Below are 12,588 nucleotides of genomic sequence, written 5' to 3' on the forward strand. Positions count from 1 at the left end.
TTCCCTGAGTAAATGGGTAGGGGATTCTGGCCTGCTTCAGTCACCCAACCCAGTCCCAGGTCAGATCTCAAGCCTGGGAAGTGTTTCCAGCTCCATGGTACCGGTCTCCTAATGAACTGTGGAATGAGAATGCCCTGAAAGATAGGTTACCACAAAGGGACAGGCCAGGTTGCCACATTCTACACAGAGAGAGGGGAGAATCTGGGCCCCACCTGTAGGCAATTCATGCCAGCCTTAAATGGGGGAACAGGGCCTGAGCAGACCTAAAGAGGTAGATTAAAGATAGCTACAAATCCTTGCTCCTCCTCCCATTGAGAATGGAGTCTAATTCTCTCCCCCTTGAACCTGGCCTTGGTATCTGCTTTACCAAGAGAGTGGGGCAGATGTGACCTTTGAAATGGTCAAGGTTGAATCACTAGAAGTCTCACATGTCCCACTGAGCATTTTGGATCACTTGTTCTGGGGTCCCTAGGCCACCACATAAGAAGCCCAACGCCCCTGAGACCCCCATGCTACACTCCAGTAGGCAGTCCCAGCTTATCCCAGTCTTCCAGAAATGTCCACAAGTTCCCAGATATGTACATGAAGTCATTTTGGATCATCCAGACCAGCCTATCGACCATTCAAATACCACTGAGTAACTTCCATTGACCACATAGAGAACAGACCACTCGACCGGTGAAACCCTACCAGATCCCTGACCTACAGAATCTTGATAAAAAGGTAGTTGTGTTAAGCTTCTAAATTTTAGAGTAATTTGTTACACAACCACAGATAACCAGAGCATTTAGAGTGATTGATAGACTGAGTCATTCATTCGTTTATTAATTCATTCAACACATATTCATTAAAACCTACCCTGAGGCAAGTCCCTTATAAGAACAGCAAAAATAAAGAATTCATTCTCCTTGTCCCCAAGGGGGATTCTGGGTTGGTTCCTCAGTGCCTACCCAGCTTGTCTGGGTCCATACCCATGTATCTGTCTTCTTATTTGGCAGCTTTCTCCCCTGGGGCCTGCCATTTCTGGGCTTCACTGCCAACATTCTTCTGTCCAGTTCCTGCTCCTTCCTTCATTTTCTCTGGGTTTGGAGAGAATATGTGGTATGTTCTGCCTCCTGGACAGGAAGTACTATACTCTAAAAATCCCCCTGTGTACTAAAACAACAAGGGAACAAAAATGTTGCACTAGAAAATACCTATTTAACACAAAAGAAGGTAGTAAGGAAGGTATAGAGGGTAAAAAAACAGACATTAGATATAGAAAAAAATAAATAACAAAATTTCAGATATAAATCCTACCTTATCAATAATTATATTGAATATAAGTAGATTAAACGCTCTAATCAAAAGACAGAATGGATTTAAAAAACACATTATCCAACTATATGCTGTCTACAAGATTCAAACACACAAATAGGTCGACAATAAAAGGATGGAAAAAAGGTATACCATGCAAATAGTAACCAAAGAGAGTTGGAGTGGCAATACTAATATCAGACAAAATAGACTTTAAGACTAAAATTGTTACTTTAGACAAAGAAGGACTTTTATAAGGATAAAAGGGTCGATTCATCAAGAAGACATAATAATTATAACATATATTCACCAGAACAACAGAACCCTGAAATATATAAAGCAAAAGTTAACAGAAATAAAGAGAGAAGTAGATAATTCGACAATAATAATTGGAGACATCAATACCTCACTTTCAATGAACAGAACAACTAGACAGAAGATCAACAATTAAATAGAAGACTTGAACAACATTGTAACTCAAGCAGATCTAACAGATATATACAGAACACTCCACCCAAGAACAGCAAGTACACATTCTTCTCAAGTGTACTTGGAACATTCTCCAGGATACACCATATCTGAGACTTTAAAATGAGTCTCAATATATTTGTGATCATACAAAGTATATTCTCTAAATACAATGAACTGAAATTTAAAGGGTCTCCAAAATGTCTAGACAATAGCTCTCATAGGTATGCGCTTGACTCATCTTTGCTCAATCCATGACCCTCCCGAACACCCTTGCCTCTCTATGCCTGTTTCCCCATCTGTACGATGAAGATAATAATGGTACCCACCTCACAGAGTTGTAGCAAGTGTTTACAATAAACTAGTCAGTCATCATAGTTATTAGTCTATGTCTATGGAGGGAGGTGATAACAATCCCTTACATTTCATCTCTGGGTAAGGAGACACATACAATGGGTTAAGACTTACAAAATGCCTTCATACCCACTATTTAACGAGGTCCTCACTGCAGCCCTGCAGGATCATCTGTTAAATGGGAAAAAGTTGTTAGTGGTAAGACCCCAGTACAGTGGCATCTGTTGAGTCCTTAGCCCAGTGCCCGGCTCACAATAGATGCCAAAGAATGTGTAGGTCAGCCTACAGGTGAGAATTGAATGAAGTGGTCAGAGTTACCCTGAACATCACTAAGGCAGAGGATTTTTACACACCTTGAAGTCTGAGAACTGCTGAACTGAGTGAAAGCAAAGCCTCAAAGAAGTCTAGACCGACATGCAAACATGTAATAGGCTGAAGGAAGAGGAGAAAATATACCAGATGCCTCTGCATTTTTGTGGGAAGTCCTCCATTCTATTTTGATAACAGTAAGTCTTCACAATTTTAATACATGTGTAGAGGCTGTAACTGAAAGTTAGAGAGATCATGTTGGTACATCTTGCTGGATTCAAAATCGGCTACATTAATGTGCAGAAAAATTAGTGGATAGATAGATAACAGATAGGTGTATGCCAAATCCTAGGTTGTCTGAGTCTAAATCCCATGACTCTTCTCTAACACTGAATTTCTTCTCAATCAAGAAAGAGGGAACAGTGATAAATGTTAGTAAAATGAGGGGCACTCTGCATTTATATACATTAAGGATTTAATCCTCACAACTCCTCTATGAGGAAAGTGATGTTTGATAGGTAAGAAAACTGAGTCACAGAAGGACTAAGTAACTGGTCAGAGGTGACAGAGCAGGTATGTAGTGGAAGTATATCCTGACCTGAGTGCGTGTCCTGACCATTGCCCCTGGGGGATCTGAGTGTCCCTGCATAGGCTGCTCTGCCAGAGGAGTGAGTAAGTGGGAAGAGCTGGAGGCAGGGTTCAGGGATGTTGGCAGACCCCCACTCACTCCCCAGTTCAAGAAATGCTGCAAGCAACAAAGACTAACATAGCATTCTGCCATCTGGAGACTTTCCTCTGGTTAAGCAATGATCTCTCCTATTCTGGACAGGCAGTTGTTAGGGGTAAAGATGGGATAAGACCCTGTTCCTTTATTCAAAACCTATTAGCTCCTTGCTGCCTCTACCAGCACCCTTGGGGACCAAGGTCCCAGCATCTCCCCAAGTCCTGCAGCATCTCTTGCAACCTACCACTCACTGGTCCCCACCTCCCCAGGAGCCAAGAATCCTGTCTACACGTAAGTACAATCACAGTTCTCCTCTGCACAATATCCTCCAGGGACTCCTGTCTCCCAAAGTCCCACGGGTCCTCCATGGTCCTGTTCGCCCTGCACACACCCACCTCTGGGTACTCTCCTCCTCCTCTCTCATGTTGTTCCAGACACACTAGTCCACTTGCTGTGTCACAACCATGCCAGGCACAACCTTCTCTCAGGGCAGCCCTAAAAGGGAGATCTGGTCATCACTGTCCCCCTGTTAGAGACAGTGAAGCTGAGGCTCAGACAGGTTCATTTCACAGGCCAATGAGAAGAGGAAGAGCTCGGTCTTCAGGATCTTACCCCTGGGCTGACCACACAGGCCATCTACCATTTCCATCCAACTTCAGGCTGTCCAGGGACCCCTGGAACCCATCCCCAAATCTTGTCTACACACATGCACACCCCTAGAAAGGTCTCTAGAGACTGCCCCAGTATTGCTGGACACTGAGCACTGAAGCTGTCTGGGAAGACAGTAGGGTTCACCCAATACTTCATCCAAGCCCCACCATATCAGACACTTCACAAGCAGGTTACAAATGACTGGGTCCAACAGACATGCCAATCCAGGTTGCGTTCAGCCGAAGCCCCAGATTCTGCCTCTGGTTAGCCCTGTTCCCTGTGGTTCAGATATGAAGGGCCAGGCCTGGGTGCCTTGATTCTCTACAAGGTCTGACACTCTTCATGCAAGGTTGTATGTAGAGCAGATAGGCCATGCAACTGACATGTGGGGGCAGAGCCAGCAGAGGGGCACACATGCTAATCCTCCCAAATAATCATGGGTCCTAGTGTGTCCCAGTGAATGAACACATGTAGAAAGGCCTGGGGTTGTTTCACCAACAATTTTCTAGGTGGTTAGCAAATGCTCACATATCTGGTATAGGGAAGTGGGGCCAACTCAAAGTGGAACACCCAGCACTGGCTGGGTGCTTGATGTCTCAAAGTGTCCTTTGCCCCTGAACATATGTACCTACTGCCTACGACCACCCCACCATTTGCCAAAAAGGGAATTAGGCTCCTAGTGGTAAAATAACTTCTCAAAGGTGACAACAGCAGGTGAGAGGCCAAATTTGATGCTCAAAGGGAAAAGTCATAGCTACTCCTGAGTGGGCAATGGTGCTAAAGTTAATTTGGGCTCCTGAAGCCAAAAGCCTGGGTGAGCTGACCATACTATAGCCGGAAACAACTCCAAATGTTTTGTAAAACATTTACACAACTCAATAAACATCTTTGAAGCAGCACAGTGTGGTGGTGAACTACATGGGCTCTGGAGGCAAACAGATCAGAGTGCAAATTCCACTTCTGCCACTAGGTGACCATGGGCAAACTGCTTAACCTCTCTGGGTCTCAGTTTTCATATTTGCAAAATGGGATAATAACAGCTCACACCTGTCACAGGGTTAGGGTATCAATGGAGACACTGAGGAGCATATGCTCAGCACATGGCACCTAGAGTAGGTTCACTTATTACTGTGGTTTGATTATAATCTAAATGTTCCAAGTTTAGGTGCAAAAAAAAACAAATAGGATTTCTGTTCTGTTCCTTTGCAAATCTTGTCTTCTCCAAGAAGGAAAGCGTAGCACTTCACAACCAGGGTTCAAAGAAAGCACAGCTTCAGAGGAGTGAGCCAGTCTTGTTCACCACCCCATTGCCCAGGCTAAAATTTAGGTTCTAAGCAAACACTCCAGGCAGGTCCATGCCTATATGGACCTCACCTGGCCCAATCACCCCTACTCATAGCCCTGGCATGACCATGACAGTACCTTCTTGCCTTGAGGCCTTTCACATATGCTTTTTCACCTGCCTTGATACCATCTTCCTCTCCTTATTCTTCAAGCCCTGGCTCAAATGTCATCTCCTCCAGGAAGGCTCTATTGACGCCTAAGAGTGGCCATCTTCTTTCTGTTCTGGGCTGCACACAATTTGGCCCCACTTCCTATCCCAGCCCAATTACCTCCGAAGTCTTCCATGTATGGGTCTATGTTCTTGTCACATGTTTCCAAGTAGAGGCAGAGGAGGAGGTGCCCTGATCAGGGGCAACAGTCGAGTGTGAGTCTCCCAGGAACAACGAATAAAAAGATGTGGAGATAGTGTATACACAGTGCTCAATCTGTTCCTGGGATACAACAAGCTCTCCATAAATGTTAGCTCCTCCACTGATGTGATCCTAGACACCCTCAAGGTTGGATAGGCATGTATCAAGCAAAAAATGCAAAGGCCTCATTGTAGAACCTGGGGGGTGTTCTCCCTTATACGGTTCTTTCAATTTTTCCATGTTTGAAAATTTTCATAATAAAACATTGGGGAAAAACAATCCTCAAAAGTATTCTCAATACTCTAGCTATTTCTTCCCCCGGAGCTAACATTTACTTCATCCTACAATGCCAAGCACCCTACACAATTCCTCCATCTGCTCTTTCTTAAGAGAAGCAGCCCTCTCTCCATTTTACATAGGGAAACTTGGCCTCAGGGAGCCAAGGGTGATACCTGGCCTTACTTGTAAAGCCCACACTGCTGGGAGGTAGCTGAGGCAGGACAGGGTCCCTGCAAACCTGCTGCTGAGGCAGGGCTTAACTGCTCAGCGTTAGTCCTCAGGCAGCCTAGAGGATCCCCAGAACAAGGCAAGAGAGCGATTGGAGTAGGGGGAGGTATTTGAAAAACTCAAAACTGTAACGCGTTACCAATCAAAACAGAAGCACTTGGCATTTGTAATAACTAGTCTGGCGTGTCCTGCCAAAATATCAGCCCTGCAGAGGGGGTCAGGAGTTAAAATCCAAAGGCTTGGAATTCCTATCAATCTTGTCACTCAGCTAAGCCTGGTTCACAATTGGGACAATTTCAGCTGCCGCCTGGCCTGCATCTGAACTGCGTGGGAGTGGTAAATTCAAGGTCCACAGAATTTCCAGGCTACAAGTGTGGCCCTGGATTGCCTCATGGCCTCATCTGTAGTTTCTATTCGTTTCAATTAGGTCAGCTCACTTTTCCCTACCCCAGTTCTTGCCGAACTCCCCACTCCTCTGTGTTTGTTTTTTCTGCTGCTCTGTGGCAATTATATGAATGGCACTTAGCCCGATGAGCTCAGAATGCTGTCTTTCCCAAGATAGGCAAAGCATTGCTTTTTCTAAGAAAAGGAAGAAAGAAAGAGGGAGAGAGAGAGAGAGAGGAGAGAGAGAGAGAGAGAGAGAGAGAGAGAGAGAGAAAAGGAAAAGGAAGGAAGGAAGGAAGGAAGGAAGGAAGGAAGGAAGAAGAAGAAATGAAGAAGAAGGAGAAGAAGAAGAAGAAGGAGAGAGAGAGAAAGAAAGAAGAAAAAAAGAAAAAGAAGAGAAAAGAAAGCAAAGAACGAAAAATAGAATCAGCTGTCAAAACATCACAGATAAAACAGCTGACAAATAGCCACCCAGCTGACAAAAATGCAGATGCCCCAAACTCACAACTCCAGGACTCTTTATTGTGTCCAAATGCTCACAGTGTTCACACTGCAGATCTCCACAGCCTCTACAAGGCCTGAATCCAGAAGGTGAAGGCAAAAACATACATTGGAAACAAGAGCTGGTCTCAATTTCATTTCACACACAGTGCTGCTCCTTATTTTTCCCGAGCTAGAGGAAGGAGCATTTCATGATTTATTTTCCAAGTTGTAAAACGATAATTTGCTTAGCTTGTCAAATGGCTGGGAGAAAGCTTCAGAGAAATACTCTTATCTTTCTGTGGATCCTACCACCTGCTGGAAAAATAAGAACCGCTCACTCTGCTCCCTTGTAGATGAATACATTTTGTCTGGGCAGGACAAGCCTCCAAGAGCATGTTGCAGTTCATTTCTGGCTGAGGGATATCCTTCCAGCTTTATCTTGGCTGGGAGAACAAGAGCATTATTTCATGAAAATATGAACACAGTATCTCCTTCTGCCACCCTCTCTACCACCCTTACAGATCAGTCTCTCTTGGCCTGCACACAGCCCCCACTCTTTGTTAAGAGAGAGACAAGGAGACAGGAACATAAGTGCTCTCATGTCTTTAGACCCTAGACCACAGGTTTAGTACTTTCCAGGTACTTTGAAGAATAACACTCTTTCAGGGTCTCCTTAGCAGGACCCTCCCAAGTACAGCTTCTTGTGCCATCACTTCTGGCGCCCCCTCTTCACTGGCCATCCTTGAGCTTCCCTCCAAAATAGTACACAGTTGTCATGGTTAATGTCACCACAGACCCAGGAAGAGAGCTTACTTGGTAAGTCAATAAAGACTGAATACGGCTGAAAACCTCCCCCAGAGTGAGTCACCAACTCACAGCTTCAGAAAAATGTCTTCTCCAAGTGATGTGACAGCACTTGAGGGCTAGAGGGATAGAGAACAAGGGAGGCTGCTTCCCAGAGCCCTCTTCACAACCTCTTTAGGTCAGTGTTTACTTCTGCTGGAAATCTCAGAGGATACAAGGCTAGAAGGGATCAGCTCATTCAATCCTTGCCCCCACCATACTGCTACCTCCAGTTATGCACTGCCTGGCCTCAGTGACAAGAGCTACGTGGCAGGACAAAAACCATGCATGGTGGGCTTCCTCCAGCACTAGAAGTTGGCAGTCAGGCAGGATCCTGGGAGGCTATCTGATCATTCGTCATCATGAAGGGTGGTGGGTGGATGAGTGTGCAGGGGGCCTGCAGCCCAATCGCCTGAGTCTAAGCTCCTAGCTCCACCACTAACCAGATGAGAGAGCTTGAGCAAGTCAAATAACCTCTCTGAGCTTCAGTTTCTACATCCGTAAAATCTGAATGGTAGCTGTTCCTTCCTCATAGAAGTGATATGACCGTGAAATGACCAATGCAAAGACCTGGAACAGGGCTGGCACAAAGGATGCCCTCAGGGGATGTGGCCATAACACATTCACCCCTTCTTCCAGGAGATTTGGTTCTATATGTTCGTCGATACCAGCTACTGATACCAGCTGCACCTGCTAAAGTTCGAACTAACTTTCTAAAGACAAACACAGTGGTCCTAATCAACCAATCTCCCCTGCTTTTATCCACTTAACAAATATCTACTGAGTACCTATCATGAGCCTGAACCCCCTCTAGTGGGAGGGGGACTGTTTTAGAAACAGCATTAGAATGTAACCCACTAAACACTGGAAATGAATTCTGAAGTCAGAAAAAAAAAATAATAATTAAACAGCCCAATGTAATCAAAGGCATCCTATTTCTTTCCTGTTATCATCTTATTTTGCCCCAAGCCGAGAAACTCATGATATCTTTCATTGGTGGTTGCAAGAGGACTTTCTAAAACAGGGTTTAAAGATTTCTGAGTTTAAAATGTTTCACCATGCTCAATAATGCCGTCTAAGTACTGTTCAGGGGTGTGGTAGTACCAAGATGACTATCGTTCCAGTGTGAGCCTGTTAATTGTGCTTATCTATGCCCCAGCAGGACGCTGCACCTTCCAGATATGTAGGGGCATCGTGTCCAGAGGCCACAGGGAGCAGGAGGCTCCTGACTCAAGCTGGAGCATCAAGGTTACTTAGGAAAAGAAAACCCAGGCTTGGCTCAGCCTAACATGCTCCTGGACCCTGACTGACAAGGGCCCCTGTCAGCAGGCAGGGGAGCCAGGGAGAGGGCACTAACTATGCCCAATGGTGGACTCTACAGCACTGGGGGAAGCGGAGCCAAATCTCCCAGCAGTAAATAATCCTGATGCTGGGGTTTTGCACTGCCTATCGCCTTGGGAATCTCATACACAGATGTTCTTTTCTTGGTCACAGGTGATCAACGCCAGCTTCTAGACAGGAGCTCTTCATGGTGCCACATTCCTCACTCCAAGTCCCCTGCTCCAGAGGTCTCACTGAGTTGTCAGAAAGTTCATTCACCTCTTGCCTGTGCTCAGTTGGCCCAAAAGAAATGAGAAATTCATTGACAAGGGAAGAATCTAAAATGCTTTAAGCACCTACTGTGTGCCAACTGGCCTCAACACCCATTAACATCACTTGATCCTCAGAAAAAGTATGAAAGGTAGCTATGATCATCCCCGTTTTGTGGGTATTTAAAAAAAGAAACTGAGGCTAAGAGACGTTGTGCGATGGTCACCAGCTGGCGATTGCAGAGCCGGTCATCAGATAAACCAAGTTTATCTGCCCGTGTCCCTTTCTCCATGCATAGATGTTTATTCTTTTTCTCTCTTCTCTGCTCTTCCTTTCATGTCTCTAAACACATCACTAATGGCTTTGCATACAGAAAGCACTTAATAAAAGCTGGCTGCTCTCGGGGAGTGGGTTATCCCATGCTCCTTAGGCATAAATCACCTCGCTCTATGGATGGGCAGTGGGTAACTCAAATCCAGGTGTGTAAAAACAGCCCTCGGCTCATTCCCCTCTGGCTCCAGTGACCCAGACGCCATCGGCCCCCTTGAGGATCTCCTATGAAGGGAAATAAAGCAGATACAGGAAGATGGGCCAATGTGCTCTGCCTTGAGGAAACCCAAAGTTCTGTTAATAAGCTGGTGGTCCAGGGCCAGCAGCAACTGCATCTCCCAGGAGCCTGTCAGAAATGCAGGCTCTCCAGCCTGCCCCAGACCTACTGGTCAGAATCTGCATTTTAGCACAATCCTCAGGCACTTGGTGTGCAAATTTAAGTTTAATAAATTCCCCTAACTTGGGCTGGGGACTGTGTTGCCACCATTTCTCTTAACAGGGATGCTATCATGGACTCTGGCTGTGTCTCAACTAACGGAAGCCAGGCCGACACAGAGCTGGGGACTTGTAAGACAAATCTGGCATCCAAGGCCATCACTAGGAAGCAACATTGTGGGGATTCCACACAGCGGGTAGGACTCATTGCCTCTCAGAATCTTCCTATTCACACGCTTGGTCACCAAGGGTGATTTTGAAGGGGAAAAAGGAATCCATCCCCTGGGACAGTGCTTTGAGGCTTTTACCAACACCTTGTGTCACTGTTTCCTAAGAAAGCGAGACTCATGTGCCTGACCTGGTGTCCTCAGCTACTGAGCACTTCACCTGGCAGCCCTCAGCTTTTCTTTAGTCCTTGCCTAGGGGATAAGAACTCAGGCCCCTGCAAATAGCACCAAGTGACCCACAACCACTGTGGGAGGGACCCAGTGATGAAGGGGGTCTCAAAGACACCAGAGCAAGGGGCAGAGAACAGGGAGGAAGCCAGGAGTCTCTTCTTTCTCTCAGTGACACCAGCTAGGAGGTATCCAGAGGCCTTACTTCTCTACCCCAGGACAAACAAAAAGCAGGATTTTCTTTGCGGGCGGGGGGACTGCCAGGCACAGAGCCATGAGGCTCACCCACACCCTGACCCCACTCTCCCAACTCTCCTCCTCCAAAGCCCACCAGAGCCCAGGAGCACTGCCCAGAGATGGCAGGAAGCAGGGTGGCAGGCTGGGGCTCTCTGTCCCATGATCACAGCCTGGCACAGCCCCCACCTGGGATGGAGGAGACATGGGATCTCAGATAACCTTATTGGTACTCCAGGGGAATCAGGATTCATTTCTCCACCTCCACCCCCTCAGGATTTTTGAGTCAGGGTTAACTCCTCCCCTATCATTTCTGCCCACCCCCAGCGTCCTAGGAAACCTTTCCTGAAGTTGCAAACAGCCACTACTCCCCTCCACACCCCACCAACCCACGCACAGTTTTTTTCTCCACCACTCCAGTCCACACCGTGGAGTGTGGGCCAGGAGGTCCCAAAGACACAGAGACAGTGTGGGTAAAAAGGGGAAGAGCACGCGGGAACCCCACCCCAGCGTCATCCGAAGCCCCTGCCATGCCCCCTGCCTTTCCCCAGACGCGCTCCCGGACTTCTGCGGAGAAAGGCCGCGCACCAGTCTTCGACACCCGCGGGAGGTGAACAGCCCCGTGGGCTGCGAGTTTGCCGGGACGCCAGGGGCCCGCGCAGCTGGGCAGTCCCGCTCCATCCCGTCTCTGGTCCCTGCTTAATCCTCGGTCCAAAATAGCCCCAGGTAATCCCGAGGGTATTAACCTGGAGCCGCTAAGGAAGACAAAGAGGCGTCCAGAGGGAGTAGGGCCCGGCGCGTCCCGGGCTGGAGGCAGCTCAGCTTCTTCCGCAAGTGACCCAGGCCCGCTCGAGGGCAAGATCTACGCCTGCCGCACCCCCTCCCCACCGGGTCTCGAGGTCTCCGGTCAGGAGGTCTGGCCCCGCTACCCAAAGCTCCAGCTCTGCGCTCTAGACAGTCCCCTGTAGCGAGGCCGACCCCACATCCGAGCTCCCGGGGTAGCTGGAGCCAGAGCCCTGAGCCGCCGGTTCGCGGACAGCCGGGCCAGTAGGAGCTCTGGGCAGCGCCCTGGAGCCCCTTTCCGAGGGGAACACAGTCCCTATCTGAGATCGAGTCCCAGGTCGGGACCGCGACCCCGCCAGGGGCGCCGCGGTGCGCCCCAGGGTCTCCTAGCGGGAGGGACTCGGCGACCCGGCACCCTCCCAGCCAGGTTCCGAGGAAAATGGGGCCCCCAAAGAAGTTCGCGTGCTCCCGACACGCCCGCCGCCCCCGGTCCCTCCTTACTTGTCCTGGCGGTCGCCGAGCTCCAGGATGGCGCCGAGAGGCTGCGGGCCGGGCGCGGGGCTGAGGTCGGGGTGGCGGGCGCACGCGGCCAGGTGTCGCCGGTGTCGCTCCACCAGGCCGGCGTTCTCGCGGCTCAGCCGCACCACTTGGCGCTCCAGCTCCTCGATGCGCCGCCCCCGGCGCGCCAGCAGCTCCTGCTGTGCCGCGACGATCCGGGTCAGTTCCTGCAGGTACTCGGCCGCCTTGCCTGGGGGCTCGGCGGCGCTGGCCATGGTCCCGCCTGGCGGCCAGCTGCGCCTCAGGCGAACTGGCGGCTGGGCGGCGGCGGGGCGGCCATGGCTGCGCGGCGAGGACGGTGGTGGCTCCGCGCCGCACGGTGCTTGGCCCGGGGGGCGCGGCGGCGCTGAGCTGCTTGGGCCACGCCTCGGCTCCCACCTCCGCCGATGCCCGCCCCGGGCGCCTCCGCGCCTTCTGCTCCCGGCGTTGCGGCGCTCCGCCGCCTTCTGCCCCACGGACGCGGCGGGCGGGCAGGGCGCGGAGCTGAGGCCGCCGCGGGCAGGCGAGGAGTTTGCAAAGTGCTGGCTGCGACACGAGGGGGAGCGGGATT

General features: G+C 49.2%; 1 protein-coding gene across 5 annotated transcripts in view; it reads right to left on the bottom strand.

The window, feature by feature from the left end:
• Nucleotides 1-12,268, bottom strand: part of IQSEC1 (IQ motif and Sec7 domain ArfGEF 1) — a 385,819-nt gene extending 373,551 nt beyond the window's left edge. For all 5 annotated transcript variants that reach the window (XM_039886571.1, XM_039886575.1, XM_039886580.1 and 2 more), the window contains exon 1: nt 11,982-12,268. In XM_039886571.1, the coding sequence (XP_039742505.1) occupies nt 11,982-12,253 (272 nt within the window). In that variant the 5' untranslated portion in view covers nt 12,254-12,268. The remainder of the gene's footprint in view (nt 1-11,981) is intronic.
• Nucleotides 12,269-12,588: the final 320 nt, after the last annotated feature.

Source organism: Pteropus medius, unplaced genomic scaffold, assembly GCF_902729225.1.
Source record: "Pteropus medius unplaced genomic scaffold, Ma_sr-lr_union100, whole genome shotgun sequence".
Classification (NCBI taxonomy): domain Eukaryota; kingdom Metazoa; phylum Chordata; class Mammalia; order Chiroptera; family Pteropodidae; genus Pteropus; species Pteropus medius.